This window comes from Mustela putorius, unplaced genomic scaffold (genome assembly GCF_011764305.1).
Source record: "Mustela putorius furo isolate JIRA1106 unplaced genomic scaffold, ASM1176430v1.1 tig00003853_pilon_pilon_pilon, whole genome shotgun sequence".
Classification (NCBI taxonomy): Eukaryota; Metazoa; Chordata; class Mammalia; order Carnivora; family Mustelidae; genus Mustela; species Mustela putorius.
This window is the reverse complement of record NW_025422005.1, coordinates 82,715,093-82,741,146: the sequence shown is the minus strand read 5'-3', so window position 1 is coordinate 82,741,146 and position 26,054 is coordinate 82,715,093. Positions and strand designations below refer to the sequence as shown.

Here is a 26,054-nt window from a genome sequence, read left to right as displayed (position 1 = left end):
GCTATTTTTAAGTTTTTCTATTTTTCTTTTAACTTTCCATATTTTAATTATACTGTTTCTTGGCATGGCTCTCTTTGAGTTTACCTGAACTAGAAATCTCTGGGCTTCTTGGGCCTAAATGTCTTTTAGGGAATGTTTCAGCTATTATTTCTTCAAATAAATTATCTGCTCCTTTCTTTCTCTTTTCTTTTTCTGCCAATGCCTTCATCTCTAGGGAGAGTTTCCATTGTTCCCTGTCTTTCTAGCAGGTGTTTTTAGATTAGGAAATAAATATCTTCACCTATGGTAGACATGCTTTTCAAACTGCTGTTTTTTCATTGGGTTTCAGGGTCAGACTGCAAGTCAGTCCTTTAAAAGAGAAATCTCAATTTTCTATATGATTTTAGGTCCTTGGATTTTAGCCCCTCTGGTTTTCTAATTTAGATGTTTTGGGGTTTCATCTATTTGGTGCAGATCCCAGGGGTTAGGATACTTGATTTAGGAAACAAACTCTTCACTCTTCCAGGGGAAAGCGCTACACTGGTGAGATCCCTCCCTACCGTGTGTTACTGACCCAGCAGTAGGTTTTTTATTTTGACCATATCTACCTCTTCTACCTTTCTCAATATGGTCTTTTTACCCTTTGTTGTGAAGAGTTAGTTCATGTAGTACTTTGTTTTTTTCCAGAGGAAAATAATTCATATTTAAATTTAGATTTGGTGTGGGGCGCCTGGGTGGCTCAGTGGGCTAGGCCTCTGCCTTCAGCTCAGGTCATGATCTTGGGGTCCTGGAATCGAGCCCCGCATCAGACTCTCTGCTTAGTGGGGAGCCTGCTTCCCCTTCTCTCTCTGCCTGCCTCTCTGCCTACTTGTGATCTCTCTCTCTTTCTCTCTGTCAAATAAATAAATAAATAAAATCTTTAAAAATTTTTTTTTAAATTTAGATGTGGTGTGTCCCTGGGAAGAGGTGAGTTCACGATCTTTCTATTCTACCATCTTGCAAAAGTCCCCCTTTCCAACTCTCACTTGGTTTTAATGAACTGTTTCCACCTCTTTCCAAAGCAGTTTTTTGTTTGTTTGTTTTGTTTTGCTGCGTGCATGTGTGTGTGTGTGTGCTTGCGTGCTTTGATTTTGTTTTTTAATTTAAGGCAGAGCATAGTTTAGGATGGCATTAAATGCATTGTAAGTGAATTGTGGAATTTAAAATACAAGTGTATCTTTTATATTTCAGTTATACTTTATAAAACAGTGACTTCAAATATAACTCAAATTATAAATAAGTCTTGTAATGAAACCATGAGGAAAAGCTCTCCTTTTTTTTAAGAAGACCTTTTAGGGCAAGATACTTTAAAAAGTTTTGTTATTCAAAAGTCAGTGGATGGTTTACTTAAACTTTCTCAACTGTCAGTGTTGTTACAAAGATAAGCAAAAGACAACATATTAATTGACTGCAAGTGAAAAAAGAAAGCACAATGTGCAGAATACCATTATTATTTCAAACTACTAAACTATTGATACTTAAATTGAAGCAGAATATGATGCAAATAATTTTATTTATTTTGGTTGTTTGATAAAACAATGATTGATTTTTGACCTTTAAAGAAATACAAATCTATTTTTCAACCAAATTAAGGAAAGGTTAGGAAAGCAGAGTAAAATAGCGTGATATTTTTCAAAATTGCTTTTCCTGTAATTTATAAATGATTTTTTAAATATCAACTTTGTAGTTTGCCATTATTGGTTAAATCCATACCTTTTACTTTTCTATTTGAACATGGGCATATGGAACATAGAGATTGTAGTAGAAAACAAATAAATCACACAAGGAATAGCCTGCAGTAGAATCAGGAGACCAGCTGCTTTTTTGTTGTTGTTGTTCTATCTTGTCGTTATTATTCAATCCTTTACTATCCCCCCATCTGCAGTGACCTTGCTGCAGACATTTTTGTGTGCCTATGAAAACAGGTAGGCTATGGGGTGATTCTGACTCTAGGAGGCAGTTTTTCCTAGTTCAGTTAGATATAATAATATTGCCTCAATAAAATAACTTGAAAATAATAGTTTGGTATGGATTCTCTTTTCAGTCTCACGAGGATTTTAAAATTTTTCTACACAAATATGGCCCTTGGAAATTTTATTTTGAAATGTGTTTGTGTATGTAATTGAATTTTTAAGAAATCATTACCTTTATCCATGTATAGACCAAGAAGACTTACATCATTTCTCAAATTTAAGGAATTGTTATAAAAGGAAAATGAAAGGAGAACACATCTTCCTACTATCTTCTAAAGTTTGAAAAATAAACTGTAACTACATACTTAGCTGTGTGTTAAATCAATTCCCTTCTGCTAATGTTAACTAGTTATGCAGGCAATTTAACGAAACCAAAATTAAAAGTTCAGGGTTCTGAAGTTTGACTTTAAATGTTAAGATGAATGAGGGCCGTAAGATCACTACTTAAAATTGCTGCCTCAGTCATGAACTTTTAGAAATACATTAGATTATGAAATTGTTATCTAAAAACATTATTTGGTTTTCACAATCAACATTCTATGAGATTATCTTAATACTTATTAAATGTACTGTTTTATGAGGTATATACTTCTTAACACTGCACTTTCAGTTTTGTTTTTATACTTTTAGTTAAGAATGGAACTGATAAATGGAATCCTAGATTAACTCAGGTGACTCACTGAGGACAGAATTACTCTTTAGATTTTTTTCTTTTTTTTTTACTGTATCTCTCAGCACATTTCTTATTTCACTTTTCTTTTGCTATAACCCAGTTCTTGTCTCACTGTCATGCATTATTTATATACCATCATATACTATTTGTTTTTATTTCTATATTTTACTGGTTAGACACAATTCGAATCAAATTGATGAGTGCCAGTAATACAATAACAAATACAGTAATGCAATTCCAATAGCCTACTTTAAGAGATACCTTACACTCATTTAAATAACATCAAGATTTATATTTTGCTTGAATACAATAAATATTTTGGAGAATTGTGAATGGAGGAGGAACACAATTACTCGAGTTAATTGTGATTTAATAGGACAAATATTATTTTTGCCATATCTTCATTTTGAACATGGAGGTCACCAAAAGCCTTAAACTTTTGCCTTCTACAAGCGTAAGTGAGGAGAATATAGAAATATGTATACTAATATATAATAGAGTATTGCATGTTCTCTCTCAGGTAATGTATTTTTGTGGTACATTTTATCTATCAAATAGAAAAGTAGAGACAAAAAAAGAGTAAGTGTAATTCTCAAATTAAAGCCATTGTCGAAGAAATGTACATAAACTGTAATATTAGATATACTCTGTGTGTTATGTTGGTTGTTTTATAAGTAACATAGAATGACTGCGATACTTCGAAGAGTAAGTAAGGACATTATTAATAATTAATTCAGTGTAGCAGGCACAAACCAGGATTATCGCAGGCAGACTGACTTGTATGAACATCCAGTGTAATAAGTTCCTACTGGGTAAGGATTCAGTTAATCAAACAAACATTGATTGAAAATTGATTAGAATTAAGTTTTGTTTTAGGCTGTTTCTGAACTATAGGCCTTAAGAAGCTATAGCACCTCTCAAGAAATAATACAAGCCACAACTAAAATTTTGTAGCAAACTTGATAATACATATTGTATTTGCTTTAGCATCCCTGGACTGATAATTCAGTCTTCATTAATTTTTGTCACTTGGTTTTGGAGGTGATTAGACCTTTGTATGATGGAAAGGATCAGGCAAGGGAAAATATAGAGTTACAAAAACACACCATACTTTCATAGCACTTCAGTGCATTTTTGTGATATCTCACTTTAAAATGTTGATAAACCACCCTTGAGACATGTAAACTAGGTAATGTTTTTCCCATTTCAGACATGAGGAAACTAAGGATCAAAGTGATTAAAAAATAGTTAACATCAAACAAACTTCTGTTGCACTGGGCTGTATTAGGTACTTCACTTAGCACTTGCTAACCTTGAAAATAACCCTTCAGGTAAATGTGATCATGTCCATTCTTTGCAGCAAGGAGCTACATGGAATTAAATTCCTCAAGTTCACATCTAATAACAGCAAATCTAGAATACAAAGCTAGTGCTTTAATTTCCAGCATTTAACAAATTCTCACTTGCCCCAGATATTGTGGTAAGTCATCAATGCAAACTCACTCTAAACCCAGGTTTTCTGGCTGCACGTTCACAACATTGCACTTTGTTGGTTTATGTTTACCTTAGTCACTGTACCTCACAACTCACAAACTGAGTTTTTTGTGTGATATGAAGCAACTATATTAAAATAGGTGTTTTTTTAAATTTTTTAAAAGATCTTATTTATTTATTTACTTGAGAGAAAGAGTGAGCAAGAGATTAGTGAGTGGTGGTGGGAGTGAACAGAGGGAGAAGGAGTAGCAGACTCTCTGCTGAGTGGGGAGCCTGATGTGGGGCTCCATGTGGGGCTTCATGTTGGATTCTATCTCAGGACCCTGGGATCACGCCCCAAGCTGAAGGCAGATGCTTAACTAACTGAGCCAACCAGGTTCCCCTTAAAATAGGTTGTTGAGATGAGTGCCTGTTTTATTTGTTTATGTATATTACTAAAAACCTTTTATTTTCTTATTATTTCATTTTTCTGGCTAGTGAAGGATTATTATAGATCCAGGACCCAGGATTTGTGGAGCCTAAGATGATAAACTTTGGGTTCCTTCTATGAAAAATTATAAAAAGCACTACTATAAAATTTAAATATAGAGCTTTGAAAGGGTCCTATTCTATGAAGGGCCCTGAAGCTCAAGATTATATCTAAAGTTTTATTTTAATTTGGAGAGCCTAAGGCTGATTTGATGGTAGCTGGCCTATAAGTAAGTTTAGGAAAGAGTCTAGCACATTTATGATACAATTTGGTAAAGTGGTCAATAAAATCTATAGTTATTATAGCTAATCTAAAATGAAGATAAACTACCATGATAATGAATAATCAATATTTACAGTTAATCCCTTTTGCAGGTCATTTATAAATAGAATATGGATTAGAGAATAGTAATTAGATTAATGATACCTCACACTTGCCTCTTTGTCCCAAACTCGAATTGTCTTTGAATAAAATTTCTCTATCCTTCTCCTTTTTATTTCCAGTATTACTAGTAGTTTGTGAATACTGTTTGTACAAAAAAAAATATTTGTAGGAGAAATAAGATGTACATGAATAAAATACATTACACATTAATAAATCAGTAGTTTGTACTCTGGTGAAATGTTGCTCTCAGGGATGCAAATACAAGTAGTATCTGTTAAGGCTTGATTTGTGTCTCTCCTTTTGGTCTTAATGCAGTAGTTAATATAAAATAATAATGTCTTGCTAGATTTCACTGAATATCTGACATTCTTCCTCAAAAAGCTTTAGAAATCTATTAAAAATACTCAGTGCTGGCACAATGCTTGATAATAAAAATGTAGGATTGGATAAATTGCTAGATGATTTTCATTACAATATTAATTTATTTTAAAACTATTTGTTACCATCTAAAGCTTTAAGACATAAAAATATGTTTTGGGGGTAATAACTGAAATTTGCCAAAATTGTATACTTGTTAAGATTATTTGCTACAACTTTTTTCCCCTAAATTTGTTTTTTCTAAGTTCAATATATATACTTATCCAGGCTGTTTATAGTTTAGAATGGTGTAGTTTTATTGGTTTGAGTTTTAACACTTAAAAATATGTATTTTCACAAATATACTTGACAAATTAAAGTATAAAGTATAGCAACAAGTGATATTGTACCAATATAGATCACTTGTAAGAGGTGTGAGTTAAGATTTAAACCAGCCATTTTACTCCAAAGTATAATGATAAATGAAATACAATAAGCACATAATAAAAGTTAAGAGCTGAAATTAAAAAAAAAAAAAGGAATATAAATACCTTTCAGGGCCAGAAGTGTAGAAACTTTCAACAGTGAACAAGGGACTTCGGCCTCTCACTGCTAGGCTATGCATAAGCAGTCAGGAGCTGCTGGGGAATTTTAGTGGTGTAGGGTGCTAAGTACCCAAACATTATGAGGGATAGAAAACAAGACTCACCTACCCCTGGTAGAAAGTTAAAAAAGTAGGTGCAATACTTTGCAGGGCGGGGCCTTATATGAAGCTTCAGAGAGAAGCATTGACAGCTGTGCCCCAGTGGTTTAAGCATGTGCTTGCTTAATGGCACAGTAACTTATTTCTGTGATATGTCTAAGTATTGCCTGGGGACTGGAACTCTGGGCTTCCAGTAAGAAACCTGGTTGGGTAGTTGGGGAGAGGGGAGAGAAAGGGGAGAACGAAGGGTGTTGCTGGGTAGATGTCACTACATACTTGATATAAGGAAAAAGAGAGCAAATGCCACAACACAAAAATTCCACTTAGATTAAGTCAGAAAGTTCAAAAGTACATTAGAAGAGTGAATGCTCCCAGTGATAATCAAGACTCAAACGAGAGATGATGACTGCATCCTAATGAACCACAAATACTACCATAATCAGGATTTTAAATAAATAAGCATAAAACAACAGCCCTGAAAATAAGATAAAATTATGTATAAAAAAACCAATGAGTTTTGTATGAAAAATAGTTGATTAGAAATATTCAGTGGGGGTGCCTGGGTGGCTCGGCGGATTAAGCCACTTCCTTCGGCTCAGGTCATGATCTCAGGGTCCTGGGATCGAGTCCCGCATCGGGCTCTCTGCTCAGTAGGGAGCCTGCTTCCTCCCCCCTCTCTCTGCCTGCCTCTTTGCCTACTTGTGATCTCTCTCTGTCAAATGGATAAATAAAATCTTAAAAAAAAAAAAAAGAAATATTCAGTGAAATTAAAATATCAGTAAAAAATTTTTAAAGTAGTTATAGACACAGATAAAATTTGGTGAACTTAAAAAAAAAATCCGAGAAATTTGCCAGGGTGTAGTAAAAAGATATAAAGAAAGGAAAAGTATAACGGAGAAGTTAAGAAGCTTAGAGGCTCCAGTATACATATTAAGAGTTCCTGAAATAGAGATTGGCAAAGCAGTCTTAAAGCAGTTATGTTAGAATTTTCTAAAAAGAAAGGAAAAATTGGGGGCACCTGGGTGGCTCAGTGGGTTAAGCCTGTGCCTTAAGCTAAGGTCATGATCTCAGGGTCCTGGGATCGAGCCCCACATCGAGCTCCCTACCCAGCGGGGAGCCTGCTTTTGCCCTCTCTGTGCCTGCCTCTCTGCCTAATTGTGATCCCTCTCTCTGTCAAATAAATAAATATATATATATAAAAAAAAAAAAGGAAAAATTTAAGTTCATCACCTACACCCATGGTTGCAATAATGTGAAATACTGGAGATCACAAAAGAATCAAAGCTTCCAGAAAATTATTAAAAAGATCACTTTAAAACCAAATGACAATTGGATGGACCCCACACTTCTCATCAGCATTAATAGATGTGAGAAACAATGGACACAATATTTTTAAAGGTCTAAGATAGGACATTAATAGAAATACTTCTCATGCATTTTAAATCTAAGGTGGCTTATTATTTACCTTGTTATTTATAGAGAACTACTAAAAATGAGTTATTTTTTAGTATGAATGAAAGGAACCTGGAAGAGAGTCAACAAACAATGAGCAAAGAAACCAGCAAAATATGGTGGTAAATATAATTAGTGAGTGTAAAGTAATTATTAAAAACTCACTTTGGAGTGCCAAAAATAAAAACAGAAATAAATTTTATATAATACTGACAAGGAAGGCATTTGAGGTGGAGGTGGGGAGTATAGTAAGTGTCCTAAGTGTCTTTAGTGTTGGGAGGATAAGGGAGTACTCAATAAATTGAGAGTATGTTTTTAAAAACATTGAAATATTGATGTTAAAAATTTAAAACTAATCACAGAAACATGGAAATACAATCTGTAACTTTCACGCAATCGTAGAAACAGAGGTGGGTATGGAGAAAACAATCCAGTCTCCAGGGAAACAAAACTAAAACCCAGATGAGAGAGAAGCAAAGAAAAAGCAGAGTAAATAGGAAACATAAAAGAGATAGTAGAAACACATCCAAATATATAATTAACCACAATAATTTGCATTTATTAAATTTGTTTATGGAAACATATGTGACTAGTATCGATATAAAATAAATACTGTAAACAGCTGTATGATGTCTAGAAAAGAACAACCTTAGCAGAAAGTTGGTTGAAAAAAGATAAGCTATGCAAACACTAACTATAAGGAAAGTTAATGCAGTGATATTAATACTAACATAAGTAGAATTTGGGGGGGGAATATTACTAAAACTAAAGAGAAAAATAATCAAAAAATGAAAAAATGTCTTAAAGGATGTAACATTCATAAACTGTTTATGTGTTGCAACACAGCTTTACCCAAAATTAGTAAGGTTTTTATTTGAATAAGGTTCATTAGATTGATTTAATACATCAAGAGTTTCCTGATTCCTCTAATATAAAGTGAATATGACCTTTTCATACACTTGTTTAACGTTTATCAAAATTGACCATGTACTAGGTCAGAACAATTATATATAATTTCCAGTGAATATATATGACTGTGCTTTTTCTATTACATAACTAAATTAGAAATAAAAAATAAAAATATTATAAAAATGAAAAAGTAACGATAACAAATTTTTGTGTGGGAATTAAAAAAAAACACATTTATAAATGATTGATGGGTTAAAGAGGTTATCATAATAAGAATTACACAATATTTAGACCTGAAGGAAAATTTCTGTTGGCAACATCTGAAGTGCAGCCAAAGTCATTTTTATGTGAAAATTTATTGTGTTAAGTGTGTGTAACAGGAAATAAAGCAATGTCTATCTTAAGGAACTAGTAAGAGAGCAAATGGAGTAGGGATGGGTGTGGTGGTGGTAAATTTCAAAAAAGAAGAAAAGAAGTGAAAATTATAGAAAAATAATGAAACAACATAAAAGCAAAAATAAAGATGATCTACAAAACAGAAAGCTGGCTCTTTGAAAATAGTTTAGTAAATGCTTGTATGGCATATCATATAACAACCAATGCATTTTAGTTACAACTGCCTTCTAATTACTGTTCTTTTATTACTTTCTTAATCTGCTTACAAGTAGCTTTGGCACCATAGTTAATCATTATGGTTGTTTCCCCTAAATCTCCTAAATACCGAATATTCAACTGAAGCAGATAGGACTGGGGAGGGTCTCTTAAGTCTACCATGTCACCACCACTTCCCTTAGCCTCTCTGCTAGCCTCTTGTCTCCAACAAGCAGAAATGTGGTTTGCTTGGTCCCTGGCAGCTTTATTCCAACTGGAACTTTGAACACACATCTGAGTGACTGACTAGGTACTAAGCAGGGTCTGGGTGTGAAGGATAGAGTAATGAACAAGATAGGAATGAGACTAGCCCTTGGAGAACTTACTTCCTGGTAAGAAAAACAGACAGTTAAGCAAGCGAATTACAATGAAGAGACTGCACCATGGGAGCAAGTACCTAGGAGACCTAGTAGATAGCCTAACAAGGACTGAAAGTTGAGCTGAGAAAGTGAAATTTAAACCAGGTCCTGAAAGGTGTTCATCAAATGCAGCAAAATTAAGAATAGGAGTGTATTCCAGGCATGGAGAATAGCATGAACAAATCCTGAAGGCAAAAGAGTTCATGTGCTGGTTAATATGAACCTGCATATGGTTTTGGATCAGTAAAGTTGCTCATAGCTGAACTACATACATATGTTTTCAAATTGTATTTGGTCAACTTCAACCATTTAATTCAATGGCAGCCTCCAATCCCAAATATAACATACAGTATATTTATAATAAAAATAAGAACTATAATATAAGAATAATAACTTAGGTGTCAGTTCCATTGTCTATAAAATGAGCAATCTTACCTAACTTTGAAGACTGTTAGAACTGGAGATATAAATGTTAAATACCTAAGAGAGTGCCTTATAAAGAGAAGGCATTAATTTCAGGAGTTTTTCATCATTGATTCATTTGGTCTTCACAATAAACTGCTGAAATAATTAGTACTTTCTTAATTTTAGAGCTGACATTTAGAGAGATGAAGTCATCTCCAAGATAACATGTAACTTTTTCTTTCTTTTTTTTTTTGGTTTAAAGATTTGTCTTAGGCATTATCTTTCCTTCTTTCTAAGTAAGTTTTCTTTCTCACAGGCTCCCAGAGTACCATATGTAAAAATGAAGCCTGCATGGGAAAGGTTGATTGTAATAATTTTTCTGTATTTAAGACATGTGAATACTCTGTTACCTAGAGAGCTATTTACTAGTGGATCTTTGTTTTATTTATACTGGTTTCCAGTGCCTAGAGGGCATGTAAAGATACTTACTGAATTAAGGTGGAAATTGAATGAAACAGAGTAATCTGATCTTAAAGTAGGAAGTATTTTGACCATGCCAGAAATGTTTCACAGTAAGATTTATTTTAATAAGAGAACATGAAATAAGATCTTTAGGAATTACTAATATATTAATAATTTTGATAACTGAAAAGTTGACATGACATAGAGTTTTTCTTTTTTCCCATACATTTGAAACAAAGTTTCTACTTTTGGTGTCCCTTGTTTAATGTGAATAGACTAAGAATTTTTCTTCTCAAAGGATGGCTGCAGTAAATAGTATGTACTCAGTATTTCCGTTCACTTCTTTTACAAAAGGAAGCAGATTACAAAGAAAATTACATAGAAGCCTCTCTTGGAAAGCATGTAATTTGAAGTAACTTACTTTGGATGCACAAATAGCAATCTATTTATTTAAAACATTCAAAAGTTAACCGGACTGACATATTGCTAATAAATAATTCAAGGAAACTGAAACCAACAAGATAAAAATCTTTAACTTTTATTAAGTTTTTCCTTAGACCTTCACTGATGAAATAGTATTTCTTAGAAATTACCCGAAGTTTTGTTTTATTTCATAATAAAAGCAAGTTAAATGCTCACAAAAATATAAACTTTTTAAGAGGGCACAGAATACAACTACTGTCACAATTCATCCTTCAATTATGGAAGTATCCCCAAATTTCCAAGAATATTTTATCTGTTTTCATTTTGCCATAGTTTAATTTTGCTGTTGCTTGGTTAAGAAGAATATATGGAGTAATTGAGGAAAAATTATAGCAACGAAACATTTATTTTTATTTTCATTTTGTACCATTTTACAAAGTTAGAAGAATTAAAATGAGGAAGAGTTACCCTCCAATCAGAATTAGTAAATATTCTTGCATTTGCCATGTTATGTCCTTTTTCTCTGAGAGAGCACTACATAATTAGAAAATTATTATTTTTCTTTCTCTAGTATGGGAGGAGGCTTAGGGGTACATCTCATGGTCTCTGTGTCTGAAACTTCTCATTGTTATAGTCAAGATAATCTCTCCATTGCTTCAAAACAATGTGAAAATTATGGACGAAATGCTAGTAAAGTCAAGTCAGTTTGGAGTTAGGAAAGAAATACACTTTTCAGGGGAGTGAAAAGTCAGAAATCACAGATGATTTATGCAAGGAAATCCTCTTTTAAAAAGTTCCTCAAGAAGAACAAACACAAATAACTGTCCTTCTATATCAATGAACAAGAACTATATTCCCTTGGTTACTGTTACTCATTTGTTGAGAACTGTCATATGAGTTCAGCAATTTTGAAATCCATCCAAATCTTATTGGATGCCTGCTCTGTGGTGGAATTTTCCTATGCCCTGGGATTACAGATGGGAGGGAAAAAAAAAAAAAAAAAACCAACTCTGATTACTGCATAGCATATAGGGAAAGTCAGATTGCAAACTATGCTAAGTGAAAAAAAAAAAAAAAGAAATCCCTACAAAGTATGTAGAAGATGGGCAGTGATCCATTACTGGTATCTAAACATAATTTCAATAGCAGTACACCTAGTAATCAGCCCCTAACTAGCTCCTTTAGGGCTAGTTGAAAGCCTTTTTCATTGTTTTTATATAACACAGTGGTTGTTTCATTTTAGGGTTCTATAAATGTTTGTTATATGCTACTGATGGAAAGTAAAATAATCCACAGACGCCAGGGTGGCTCAGTTGGTTAAGCAACTGCTATTGGCTCAGGTCATGATCCTGGAGTCCTGGGATTGAGTCCCACATAGGACTCCTTGCTCGTGGGGGGGGGGGGTCTGTTTCTCCATCTGACCTGTCCCCTCTCAAGCTCTCTCTCTCTCAACTAAATAAATGAAACATCTTTAAAAAAGAAGAAGAAGAAGAAGAAGAAGAGGAGGAGGAGGGGGAGGGGGAGGAGGAGGAGAAGCAAAATAACCTTAAAATACTCTAACTGCATTAGTAGGAAAAGGAACACTTTTAAAAGGATAGAAATATAAATTATTTTGGTTGAGTATAAGATCATGTTTCTCTTGCTGCAGCTAACACCTCAATTTCTCAAGTTGCAGAAAAGCATACAGGGAAACCAAATGGTGTAGTGCAGTGTTTTTCAAAGGCTTCCTTAACAGCTGTTGGTTTGTAAGTTTAATTTATTAAGTATAACCACCTTTTGTTAATTGACTATATTAAGTATGTTAGACTTACAAAAGATAAATTCATGTAATGGTTTTTTTTTCAGTTACGCATTTCCTGTTGAAAAACTATATGTGCATAATGATATCTTATTGAAAATCCCTATAAAAATTTGACCATAACAGTAAGAGTTCAGGCTCTGGAGTAGAATGGTCTTGGCATAAAATCCTTACCTGTGAAAGTGGCTTCCACATCTGAGAACTGGAAATAATAATTGTACCATCGTAACAGAATTGTTGAAGACTAAATGAGATCACATATATAGTGTTTTAGTATAAAGCCTGACACAGGGTATGTGCTCAGTGCATACCGGCCTTATTATTGTGGGGAAATACATATTGAGCATACTTTCCATGCATCTTTAGATACTTGAATTACTCCCTTGTGATACTGATTAACCTATTTGTTTCCATTATTAACTTGTTTTGGCACTTGAATCTTCTGCTTAGAAAAAATTCTCTTAGAGAGTTTAACAGTGGAATGACAGCTAAAGTTTGTTTTAAAGAATGGGATCTTTCTCACTTTAAGAGTTTGTCTTGAATTAAGTTTTTGTTGTATTATAAAACAATAGGAATTATACTCTAAGAAAATCTATTAGGAAATGTTCTTTTGATATTGTAACAAGTAGACTCAATATAGTATTTATATATGAATTATTTGTAATTTTGAGTTACATTTATTTGAAAACTGATCTGGTTTAAAAAAGGAAATGAAAAATATGCTTTATTACTTAAATTTTAGAGATTTGTTTTAATTGACTGAATTTCAGGACAAAATTTATTCATGCTCTTTAGTCAATAGTCTAAATTATTTCTTCCACTAGTACTATCTATGGATAGATAGTCTTAAGAAAAAAAGTCACAAGATTTGTTATTTTAAACATAGTTCATCATTAACTTTATTAGATATATTAATTACTTTTAAAAAACAATTTTAGATGTATGAATAATTGATTCACATCTCTTAGGTTTATAAAGTACTTAGGTATATATCAACAGCCCCCCAAATGTTTATGTAGCTATTTACTTGACTTCCTAGCAATTTTTAAAAAACATTCTGCAATAATCAAGCAATATTCATGAGAGTGTATTATGTACATATGAAATTGTTCATTTTGTGTATTTCAGTTGAAAATGAGTTGAACACTGCTGTTTTTTTTTTTTTTAAAGATTTTATTTATTTATTTGACAGACAGAGATCACAAGTAGGCAGAGAGGCAGGCAGAGAGAGAGAGAGAGAGAGAGGGAAGCAGGCTTCCTGCGGAGCAGAGAGCCCGATGCGGGGCTCGATCCCAGGACCCTGAGATCATGACCCGAGCCGAAGGTAGCAGCCCAAACCACTGAGCCACCCAGGCGCCCCAGAACACTGCTGTTTTATTTTTAAAGACTGGTTTATTTATTTGAGAGAGAGAGAGAAAGATTGAAAGTGAGCGATGAGTAGGGGGATGTAGATGGAGAGAGAATCTCAAGCAGATCCCCACTGAGTGCAGAGCCCCACACAGGGCTCAATCCAAGACTGAGACATGACCTGAGCCAAGATCAAGAGTCAGATGTGAACTGGCTGAGCCACCAAGGCACCTAGAACACCACTGTTTTAAAAGCACAGAAGGCCACTTAGTCATTCTGGTCTTGAGGAAGTTGGCAAGTATAGCTAATATATCTCAAAGTTTGTGCTTGATGATACAACTTTGCCAGCGGTTTAAAAAAGAATTATGTGAATGCACACATATTTTTGAGTTCAATAATGTGATGAAGGCAGTTAGGACCAGCTCTTGAGAGGGTGAGCTGGTTGTTAAATACAACCATCATGAAAAATTAAAAATTAAATGATGTAACATTATAATCATATATATCATATTAAAAAGAAATGTAACAAATACTAAAACTCATTGCTTCATAATTATTTCATTTTTATCTTCATTGTGCTCTTGAGGTCATGTCTATTATATGTTAGAAATGTTGGAAATGTTCTATAATACATTAATCACTAGCCACATACAGTTATTGAGTACTTGAAAAATGACTATTATTAAGAACTAAATTTTTATTTTTATTTAATTATAATGAATTTAAATATAAATTTGATTAGTCACATGTGACTAGTGGCTACCATGTTGGACAGTAAGTGTTCTGCCTCATGGAGTTTGAACATGAGGTGAATTAGGAAGTAACTTTTGCTATGTGACGAAGAACTTTTCTAAGTGCTTTACATGAGTTAACTGGTTTAATCCTTGTAGTAACCTATGAGATAGATAATACTAACCCCACTTTCAATACCATGCACCATGAGAAAGATGGACATCAAGACTCGACTCCAAGCAGTGTCATTTTAAAGTCAGACATCTAAAAAACAAACTATTGTTCTTTGTGATAAAATTCACAAAATTTTGTTCAAACACTTGTTTCATTAGAAACTATCAAGGTTGATAACAGCCTTTTACAAAGCCAAGGGAGAAAATCCAGTGCAATAAAAAGGTACTTAAAAGAATGAAACATAACAGGAAAAAGAATAATTCGTTCATAGATTAGTGTATTGAGAAAGGTAGGGTATGGTGTATTTATTAACCAGCTCACGAGCTCATGAGTGTGGGGTTGCCCATTTCAGAAGCTGATCATAGTACATGTCTTTGGTGTTATAGGAGTTGAGAAGTATGCTTGCTCTCATTCCCTCCAACCCCTGAAAACTTACAACTCTGTGTTGACAGTAGCAGAGTTTCACTAGATATATCTATTTGGTTCAATATTTGACAGTTTTCTTTTTTCTCTTTTATTTTTTAAAGATTTTATTTATTTATTTGAGAGAGAGATCGCTCACAAGCAGGCAGAGGGCAGAGGGAGAGGGAGAAGCAGACTCCCTGCTGAGCAGGGAGCCTGATGCTGGGCTCTATCCCAGGACCCTGGGATCATGACCTAAGCTGAAGGCCGATGCCCAACCGATTGAGCCACCCAGGTGCCCCGTATATTTGACAGCTTTTTAAAAGAACACTTAAAGCTTCATTGAAAAATAATTAAAATGTCCTTAGGAGTATTTGTATGTATTCTGTATTATTGAATAATTACTACTTTATTTGCATACCATTGGATAGAATTTGTCAGGTATGTTCAGTGTCTTAAAACTAAGCTATCTCTTGCTTCTGGGTGAGTGAGACAGGAAAGACATTTCAAAAATCCTATTCTATTTGATTGTCACAGCTTACTTTCAGATTTAAAATAAACTTTTTGGCCTTTAAAGTCCTAAGTAATCACATTAAACTCTCTTTTGTTATGTAAGGTATCAGCAGTAAATGATTCTTTTAAGAAAACTTATGTTTTCTACTTCTAAAATTTGTTAAAATGAAATATTAATTTATAAATGCTAGTATATTTTTTGTTATTATTTTTAAATTTTAATTTCAGCTGGCATACACTTCCATACATCAGCCAGTTCTCATCAAACGAGTGCACTCCTTAATCCCCATCACCTATTTAAACCATCCCCTACCCACTACCCATCTGGTAACCATCAGTTTGTTCTCTATAATTAAGAGTCTGTTTCTTGGTTTGTCTTTCTCTTATTTTCTTTTGACTGTTTGTCTTGTTTCTTAAATTCCACAAGAGTGAAATCATATGGCATTTGTCTTTCTCTGACTTAATTTACTAATCATCATTTGTCTTAAGCTCCATCTGCATCATTGCAAAGAGCAAGAGTTCAGTCTTTTTTTATGGCTGAATTAATATATATACATATATGTATGTATGTGTACACACACACACATACATATACATTTACACATACATACCACATCTTTATCCATTCATCAATTGATGGATACATGGGCTGGTTGGATATCTTGGCTACTGTAAATAATACTGCTATAAATATTGAGGTACATGTAATCCTTTGAATTAATTTTCTTGTATTCATTGGGTAAATACCCAGTAGTGTGATTGCTTGATCATAAGGTAGTTGTGTTTTTAACTTTGTTTTTCGTTTAAGATTTTATTTTTGTGTATTTGTCAGAGGGAGAGAGAGAGAGAGAGTGCGCACAGGCAGGGAGAGTGGCAGGCAGAGGCAGAGGCAGAGGGAGAAGCAGGTGTTCTGCCGACCAAGGAGTCCAATGTGGGACTCGATCCCAGGACACTAGGATCATGACCAGAGCCGAATCCATTTCTTCTGGATTGTCCAATTTGTTGTCATATAGTTTTTCAAAATATTTTCTAATGATTATTTGTATTTCTGTGGTTTTGGTTGTTATTTTTCCTCTCTCGTTTTTTATTTTATTTACTTGAGCACCCTTTCTCTTTTCTTGATAAGTCTTGCTAGAAGTTTACCAATTTTATTGATTTTTTTTTTATTTTTTATTTTTTATAAACATATATTTTTATCCCCAGGGGTACAGGTCTGTGAATCACCAGGTTTACACACTTCACAGCACTCACCCAAGCACATACCCTCCCCAATGTCCATAATCCCACCGCCTTCTCCCAAACCCCCTCCCCCCAGCAACCCTCAGTTTGTTTTGTGAGATTAAGAGTCACTTATGGTTTGTCTCCCTCCCAACACCATCTTGTTTCATTTATTCTTCTCCTACCCACTTAAGCCCCCATGTTGCATCACCACTTCCTCATATCAGGGAGATCATATGATAGTTGTTTTTCTCTGCTTGACTTTTTCGCTAAGCATGATACCCTCTAGTTCCATCCATGTTGTCGCAAATGGCAAGATTTCATTTCTTTTGATGGCTGCATAGTATTCCATTGTGTATATATACCACATCTTCTTGATCCATTCATCTGTTGATGGGCATCTAGGTTCTTTCCATAGTTTGGCTATTGTGGACATTGCTGCTATAAACATTCGGGTGTACGTGCCCCTTTGGATCACTACGTTTGTATCTTTAGGGTAAATACCCAATAGTGCAATTGCTGGGTCATAGGGCAGTTCTATTTTCAACATTTTGAGGAACCTCCATGCTGTTTTCCAGATTGGCTGCACCAGCTTGCATTCCCACCAACAGTGTAGGAGGGTTCCCCTTTCTCCGCATCCTCGCCAGCATCTGTCATTTCCTGACTTGTTGATTTTAGCCATTCTGACTGGTGTGAGGTGATATCTCATTGTGGTTTTGATTTGTATTTCCCTGATGCCGGGTGATATGGAGCACTTTTTCATGTGTCTGTTGGCCATCTGGATGTCTTCTTTGCAGAAATGTCTGTTCATGTCCTCTGCCCATTTCTTGATTGGATTATTTGTTCTTTGGGTGTTGAGTTTGCTAAGTTCTTTATAGATTCTGGACACTAGTCGTTTATCTGATATGTCGTTTGCAAATATCTTCTCCCATTCTGTCAGTTGTCTTTTGATTTTGTTAACTGTTTCCTTTGCTGTGCAAAAGCTTTTGATCTTGATGAAATCCCAATAGTTCATTTTTGCCCTTGCTTCCCTTGCCTTTTGCGTTGTTCCTAGGAAGATGTTGCTGCGGCAGAGGTCGAAGAGGTTGCTGCCTGTGTTCTCCTCAAGGATTTTGATGGATTCCTTTCGCACATTGAGGTCCTTCATCCATTTTGAGTCTATTTTTGAATGTGGTGTAAGGAAATGGTCCAATTTCATTTTTCTGCATGTGGCTGTCCAATTTTCCCAGCACCATTTATTGAAGAGGCTGTCTTTTTTCCATTGGACATTCTTTCCTGCTTTGTCGAAGATTAGATTTTTTTTTCTAAGAGCCAGGTCCTGGTTTCATTGATCTGTTCTAGTTTGTTTTTAGTTTCTATAACATTTGTCTCTGCTCTATACTTTATTATTTCCTTCCTTCTGCTGGTTTGTGGTTTTGTTTCTTATCTTTTTTAGCTCCTTTAGGTGCAAGGTTAGGTTGTTTGAGATTTTTCTTGCTTCTTGAGGTAGGCCTGTATTGCTATAAACTTCCCTCATATAAAAGCTTTTGCTTCATCCTGGAGATTTTGAACCATTGTGTTTTTATTTTCATTTGTTTCCATGTGTATTTTTAATTTCTTCTTTTATTTCCTGGTTGGCCCATTCTTTATTTAGTGGCATGTATTTAACTTCCATGTATTTGTGGTCTTTCCAGGTTTTTTCTTGTGGCTGACTTCGTTTCATAGCATTGTGGTTAAAAAAGATGCATGGGATGGCTTCAGTTTTCTTGAATTTTTTGAGACTTTTTCTGTGGCCTAATATGTGATCTCTTCTGGAGAATGTTCCATTTGCATTTGAAAGGAATGTGTATTCCGCTGTATTCAGGTGGAATGCTCTGAATATTATGTTAAATCCATCTGTTCCAGCATGTCATTGGAAGCTGTTTTTCCTTGCTAATTTTCTACTTATATGATCTGTCCATTAATGTTGAGTAGGGTGTTCTTGTTGGATTGCCCCCTTTATTGTTATATAGTATTCTTCTTTGTCTCTTATTACAGTCTTTGTTTTAAAGTTTATTTTGTTTAAAATGAGTATTCCTACTTTGGGTTTCTTTTGACATCCATTGGATAATAGATATTTCTCCATCCCCTCACTTTCAATCTGCCAGTGGTTTTAGGTCTAAAATGAGTCTCTTGTAGAGAGCATATAGTGTCTACAAGGCACTATAGTATACTGTGTGTGTGGTTTGTTTTTTTTTTTTTAATCCATTCTTTCACCTTATGTCTTTTGATTGGACCATTTAGTTCATTTAATGCTAGTAAATGGTAATAAATTTTAACATAGGAAAGTTCTTAACTCTTCACAAAGCTGTGAATACTGAACTAAAAAAGAAAGATTAGCATTTATTCAATTCCCTTATGAAATAGCTATAGCTCTCCCTGGTCATGTTAAAGTTTTGTTTTATATATTGATTTGTGAAAAGTATATGAAATCTTACTTTGTGAAAATATAATAGACCATACATTTCTATTAATGATTCATTAAAATAGTTTATTAATTTTGAATTAGAATTTCATTCTTTTTCAGCTTGTTAAAAAGAAATGATAGGTAAAAAGATGTGCTGATTCAAAAATAATATGAGAGAAAAATCTTTGCTATTTGGATAGTAAAGGAAGGAGAAACAATATCTGTAATTTGTAAAACCCTAAGTTTTTCTGGAAATTAGAAATATTTATAATAATTAGAATAATTAATAATTAGAAATTAGAAATATTACTAATTTAATTTAAACTCATTAATATGTACACCCCCTTCTATATAAATACACTAGAAATTAGAAGATGAAATAAAGGGATGCCTGGGTGGCTCAGTTGGTTAAGCGGCTGCCTTTGGCTCAGGTCATGATCCCAGCGTCCTGGGATCGAGTCCCACATCGGGCTCCTTGCTCTGCAGGGAGCCTGCTTCTCCCTCTGCCTCTGCCTCCCTCTCTGTCTGCCTGTGCTCACTCGCTCTCTCTCCCTCTATCCCTGACAAATAAATAAATAAAATCTTAAAAAAAAAAAAAAAAGGAAGATGAAATAAAATATGATGTCTGCTTTTAAAGCTCTTATGGTTTTAGGAAAGTACCTGATAAGTGAACCAGTAAAATATGACAAAGTATTAAGACAAAAAGGACAGAATGGTGTGGGGACATTTGTGAGGGCCATTTAGCTTAGACTATATTATTAGGTCATGTAGTACTTGTTGATAATAATCTCTTTAATTTTTTAAAGATATTTATTTATTTATTTGAGAGAGTGGGAAAGAAAGGTGGGGTTAAGGGGCAGAAGGAAAGGGAGAAAGAATCTTGGGCAGACTCCATGCTGAGCATGGAGCCTAACACTGAGCATGCAGCCTAACTGGGAACTTGATCTCACCACCCTGAGATCATGACCTGAGCCAAAACCAAGAGTTGGACACTTAAATGACAGCACTACCCAAACACCTCATCTCTAATTTTTAAGTGAGATAATTTGGATGCTCCTAAATATTTTGAATGCCTTTACTTCATTTTGAGTAGTTGGTGATGTATAGGGTAGAATTTCAAGAAAAACATTAAGTCCTATCTCCCTGATTCCTTACTCCCAAGGAAAACTACCTTTGCTTGAGTTGCCTATTAAATGCAAATAACCTTGTGAGGTAATCTATTAAATTTTACATAATTAACCTTTAATATGTATATTTATTCATAGGCCACTTCTACTGACAGTCAAGTTTCGATGAGAAGAAAATAGTGAGGAAATATTTAGTTCAGTTTCTCTTTATAGATTTTGAAATTGTTATTAGGTGCCTGTAACTTTAAAATTGGAAAATCTTGCTGACAGATTGACATTTTTATTATAATTTAACTTTAGTAATGCATTTTTTCCTGAAAGTCTAATTTGTCAGATACTGGTGGTATACCTATACCAGCTTTCTTTTGGTTAGTATTTGCATAGAATAACTTCTTTCATCCCTTATACCTTTTTGTGTCCTTATGCTCAAGGTTTATAACTTTTATAATCTTAATCTTTATTTGCAGTTTTAATCCACTTACATTAATGTAACTATTCACATGTGTGTATTTATATTCATTATCTTACTACTTGTTTTCTACTCTTCTACTCTACCCCTCCACCCAATTATTGCATTTTCTGTCTTTTTTTTTCTTTCTTTTGTATTAATAATTTTTAAAATTCTGCTTTCCCCTCAAGAACTTAGCTATTAAAGATTCTTTCACTATTCCTTTAGTAGTTACTGTAGACATAAAACATGCATCCTAAATTGATTACAGCCTAATCAATATTAGTATTTTTACCACTTCATAGGCAATGCTATGATCCAGTGCACTTTGACTCAATTTAACCTCTGATACTTTTTATCATGTATTTCAGTTTTCATTTATAACTCCATCTGACATTATTACTTCTATAGTCTATATATATTCTATATACTTTCCTTTATATTTACCCACATATTTATCATTCTCAGTGCCCTTTATGTCTTCCTGTATTTCTGTGTTTCTATCTGTGATATGCTTTCTTCCTGAAGATCTTCCTCTAATGCTCTTCAGTGTGTCTTTTATTGTTGCCAACAGATAATCCTTGCAAATGTCTTTATTTGCCTTTGCGTTTGAAGGGGTATTCTCCTTTTTTTTTTTTTTAAAGATTTTATTTAATTATTTGACAAGAGATCACAGCAGGAAGAGAGGTGGGGGAAGGGGGCGGGGAGCAGGCTCCCTGCTGAGCAGAGAGCCCCATGCAGGGCTCAATCCCAGGACCCTGAGACCATGACCTGAGCTGAAGGCAGAGGCTTAACCCACTGAACCACCTAGGCACCCAGATATTTCCCTTCTAGATAGAATTTCAGGGAGAAGATATTTTCTTTCACTGCTCAAGAAAATACCATTTCATTGTCTTCTGTCTTTCATCAGTTCTTTTGAGAGGAAAGATTTTAGCCCTTTTTTTGTTGCTTGTTGACAGTATTGTGTCTTTTTGGCAGTGAGGGGAATTGTTTTCAATGCTTTCCTTTTCTTTGTTTCATAACAATTTTACTGAGATCTTCATGAGTTTCTTTATATCTACCTTTTCAAAGGTTTTAGAACTTCTTGCTTTTATGTCTTTTATTAGTTTGGAGAAGTTCTTTGTTTCTCTTTAAGTATCGCTAGCTATTGTCTCATTTTCTCTCCTCTGTTTTAATGATCCCAATTAGGTATATATTAGCTCTGTATATGTTGTCTTTTTTTCTCATGTTTATTTGCTGTTATATTTTGTTATTTTCTTTCTATATTTTCCTTCTGGTTTGCTTTTCATTCTTTGGTCTGGATAGTTATTACTGACCCATTTTTAGTTTGCCTGCCCTTTTCTATTCCCCTGTCCCATCTGTTGTTAAATACATGTGTTTAGGTGGGTTTTTACCCCCTTTTAATTTTCACTTTTTTTTTCTTCTTCAATTTCTTTTATTTATTTATTTATTAACAAATTCCAGTTTCCTGGTAAAGTTCACATTCTGTCTCTCTCTCTTTTTTAAAGGTTTTATTAATTTATTTGAGAGATGGAAAGAACACAAGTAGGCAGAGCAGCAGGCAGAGGGAGAGGGAGAAGTAGGCTCTCCACTGAGCAGGGAGCCTGATGTGGGGCTCGATCCCAGGACCCTGGGATCATGTCCTAAGCCAGAGGCAGCTGCTCAACCAACTGAGCCACGCTGGCGTCCCTAAAGTTCACATTCTTAGTATGTAGTTTTTGAACATATTAATCCTTGCTATTTTAAAATCTGAGTTTGGTAACTAAAGTTACTGGATTTTATATGCATCTCTATCTCTTTCTCTTTTTTTCTTTTTATTCCTAAGCAGTTTTTAATTCTTAGTTGTTGGTAAGCCAAGGCTTTTTTTTTTTTTTAACCCAAAATTAGGCCTTGTCTATGAAAATTTGTAAAGACTATGGTTAACTTATTATCCTTCACAGAAGGTCCATCTTAACATTTCGTAAATAAATGCAGTGTGGACTAATCACTAATCACTTTCATTCACAGGACTGAAATGATTCAGGCTGCTTTTCTACCTCTGGTTTGCCCCACTTGTAGAGAGTAGCTTTCCAAGAGTTTCAGCTGACTGTTTGCCAGGTTTCTCCCTTCTTTAGCTATTATTATACTTGTTTTTTACCACCCCCCCCCACCCCCGATCATCAGAGTACAGGAAGTTCCTCTCTTCTTTACAGAGATTTTCTATTTAGATTCCTAACCTTTTACTCATGCAGTTAAAGAATTAAGCTCACTTTTCTGCACTTTCTTCTGTTTCTGATTTCTGGTCTCTTACATTCCCCAAACCCTGTGTCTCTATAGCTCTAGGAGATTGCGAAAATCTCTTTCTGTCTCTTCTGAGCTGTTGTCCTGTACAAGAGTCCCATTACTTCAGGTAGCTCCCCAGTGCTTCCAAAACATTCTTAAAACTTGTCCTTTAAAAGCTAACCTATCATAATCAAAAGCATATGTCAACAAGTAATTTACTGAATGTTTTCTATGTGCCAGGTTAGTGCTAACTGCTGATAGTACAATGGTAACATGATGTAAAACTACCTAAAGCATTTTAAGTTGTGTGTGTGTGTGTGTGTGTGTATGTGTGTGTGTTTGTATGTTTATAAATGATATATTCTCTGAGTCAACGAACAACTGTTCTGCTGACAAACATGGAAACATTGGTAAGTGGTTATGTTGGAGGCACATAACATACACTGTAGAATCTCAGAGAAGGAGCACTTAAATTGGCCTGCAGAGAGGTGTAAGTAAAATGAGCCAAAAATGCTTCCCTTCCCGGAGGAGGTGCGACCCTGGAAAGGAATTCCAAAGATTGAGAAACTGTCAAGTGTAGGATGTGCTCTACTTGACCCAATAGAGCTTCTAATTATAACATACTAATACTGAAAATGTACTCCCTATTTCTATTTAAAGCATTAATGCATTTGAAACATTAAAATGTGTTTGAGGATATAAAAGTTGGTTTACAGTTTTTAACCATGGCAATTGATTTCTTCAAGGTGTTCAAAGCAATGAATATCACACAAATTCGGAATCCTTCTCTCCCTCCTCCAGAAGAAATGCCTGAAGCCTATTCTGCAAAGATCGCTCTTTTTGGTGCGGGGCCTGCAAGTATAAGTTGTGCTTCCTTTTTGGCTCGATTAGGCTACTCTGACATCACTATCTTTGAAAAGCAAGAATATGTTGGCGGTTTAAGGTAATGCCTACATGTTTTTCATGTTTATAGTATCAAAAGTGATGGCACAAAATAATTATGAATATTGTTAGTTTATGATCATATAGGAGCTTCAAGCTCACAGATGGTATTTTAAATGTTCTTTTTCCAAATGCTCAATTTTTATTTCATGATTCACATTAAATTTACAGTTGGTGTTAAGCAACGTTTATTTTAAAAATTTCCCTATCTAGTTCTGTGAATTTAAAATAAATCTCAGCAAAGTATTTTATGGATGGAGGAATCAGTCATAGAAAAATGCATTTCATCTCTGTGAATCTGTCCTTTAATGGAGATACATCTGAAAGTTATAGGAATTAGAGATGGGGCGCCTCGATGCCTCAGAGGGTTAAAGCCTCTTCCTTCGGCTCAGGTCATGATCTCAGGGTCCTGGGATCGAGCCTTGCATCGGACTCCCTGCTCAGTGGGGAGCCTGCTTCCTCCTCTCTCTCTTTCTCTCTCTCTGCCTACTTGTGATCTCTGTCTGTCAAATAAATAAATAAAATCTTAAAAAAAATTATATCAGTCTACTAAAATTGTTCCATTTTAATGTACATTTATACAGTTTTCCTTACGAATATTCTATATTTAATCAGCATCATTGTTGTAAATCAGTAATCAGTCATAGTCTTTAGTCCCATGAAAATTCATTCATTGAAATGAAAAATATTTATTTTGTATTAGTGACTTTCAGATATTCAAACCACATTTAGCAATTGGATGGAGAGGAGGTGCCTGGGTGGCTCAGTTGGTTAATCGTTTGACTTGATTTGGCTCAGGTTATGATCTCAGGATCCTGAGATCAAGCCCCACCTTGCGCTCTACACTCAGCAGGGACTCTGCTTGAGATTCTTTCTCTTTCTCTCCCTCTCTCCCCTGTACTTTCTCTCTAAAATAAATAAATACATTTTTTAAAAAAGGAATGGGTGGAGAAGTTTACTTTATGTAAAGTAAATAGAACTCCATAGTGAACATATATTATTTTTGTGATTAGAATGAAATAAAATTTATAATAAGTAGGTAATGGATATAGCTTAAAACATTTGATGTAAAAATGAGAAAGGATTTTGGTGGGAAGTTAATAATATTACTTAATTTATTGTTATTTTTCATAAATATGTCATCTTGCATCAGAAAATTATGAATACTAAAATACTATCATTTGGCATATCTGTTGTACTTAGCATTTAAATGTAATGGCTACTGAACTATTCTCAAAGTAAGTGTATCATATTTAAACTTCATAAGGAAGACATTTAATCAAATTATGACCAAATGTGCTTATGTTTTTTATATTTTACAAAACTACAAATTTGTGTCAATACTGATAAAATTTCAATATTGTTTAGATGATTATATGCTAAACCCAAGATAAGCTTTGCATTAATATAAAACTATTTGACTGAATTATCAAGCCAAGGTATATATAATAGGGAAACCTGGTAAAGAGGTTCTGAAGCATAAACTGAAGGAAAAAAAATGACCTGATTGTCAAGAAATAATTATTTTTTCTGACGTTTCACCACTATGACTATTAAGGGATTATGCGTGTCTTATAAAATTTTTTTTATTTATTCCTGGAATGTAAATACCTAATATATTATTTTGCTGGGATGATTTAGACTATCTTTTTAATAGTGTTTTACCATAGCTTTATTAATTAGGAAAAGCATAATCTATTAGCAACATATGTATAAGCATTGTACATTTTTTTTCAATTATACACATCAATGAATATGTGAGCTAATTTAAAAAATATGAACTTAATTGTTGTATACCCTAGTAGTCTAGGGAAAAATCTTTTTGCCCCTTAATTGCATTTCCACAGGAAGCCTAAAATGGAACAGGCCCTGTTTGTGAATTATTCTGTGTGGACAATTTTGGTATATTATTATGGTTGCTAGCATCTCCATCT

The 26,054-nt window shown here is 34.2% G+C and overlaps 1 protein-coding gene across 3 annotated transcripts in view; it reads left to right on the top strand.

The window, feature by feature from the left end:
* The window catches only part of DPYD (dihydropyrimidine dehydrogenase), an 836,293-nt gene that overhangs the window by 222,891 nt on the left and 587,348 nt on the right, over window positions 1–26,054 (top strand). For all 3 annotated transcript variants that reach the window (XM_045064888.1, XM_045064890.1, XM_045064891.1), the window contains exon 6: window positions 23,925–24,121. In XM_045064888.1, coding sequence (XP_044920823.1) covers window positions 23,925–24,121 — 197 coding nt within the window. The remainder of the gene's footprint in view (window positions 1–23,924; window positions 24,122–26,054) is intronic.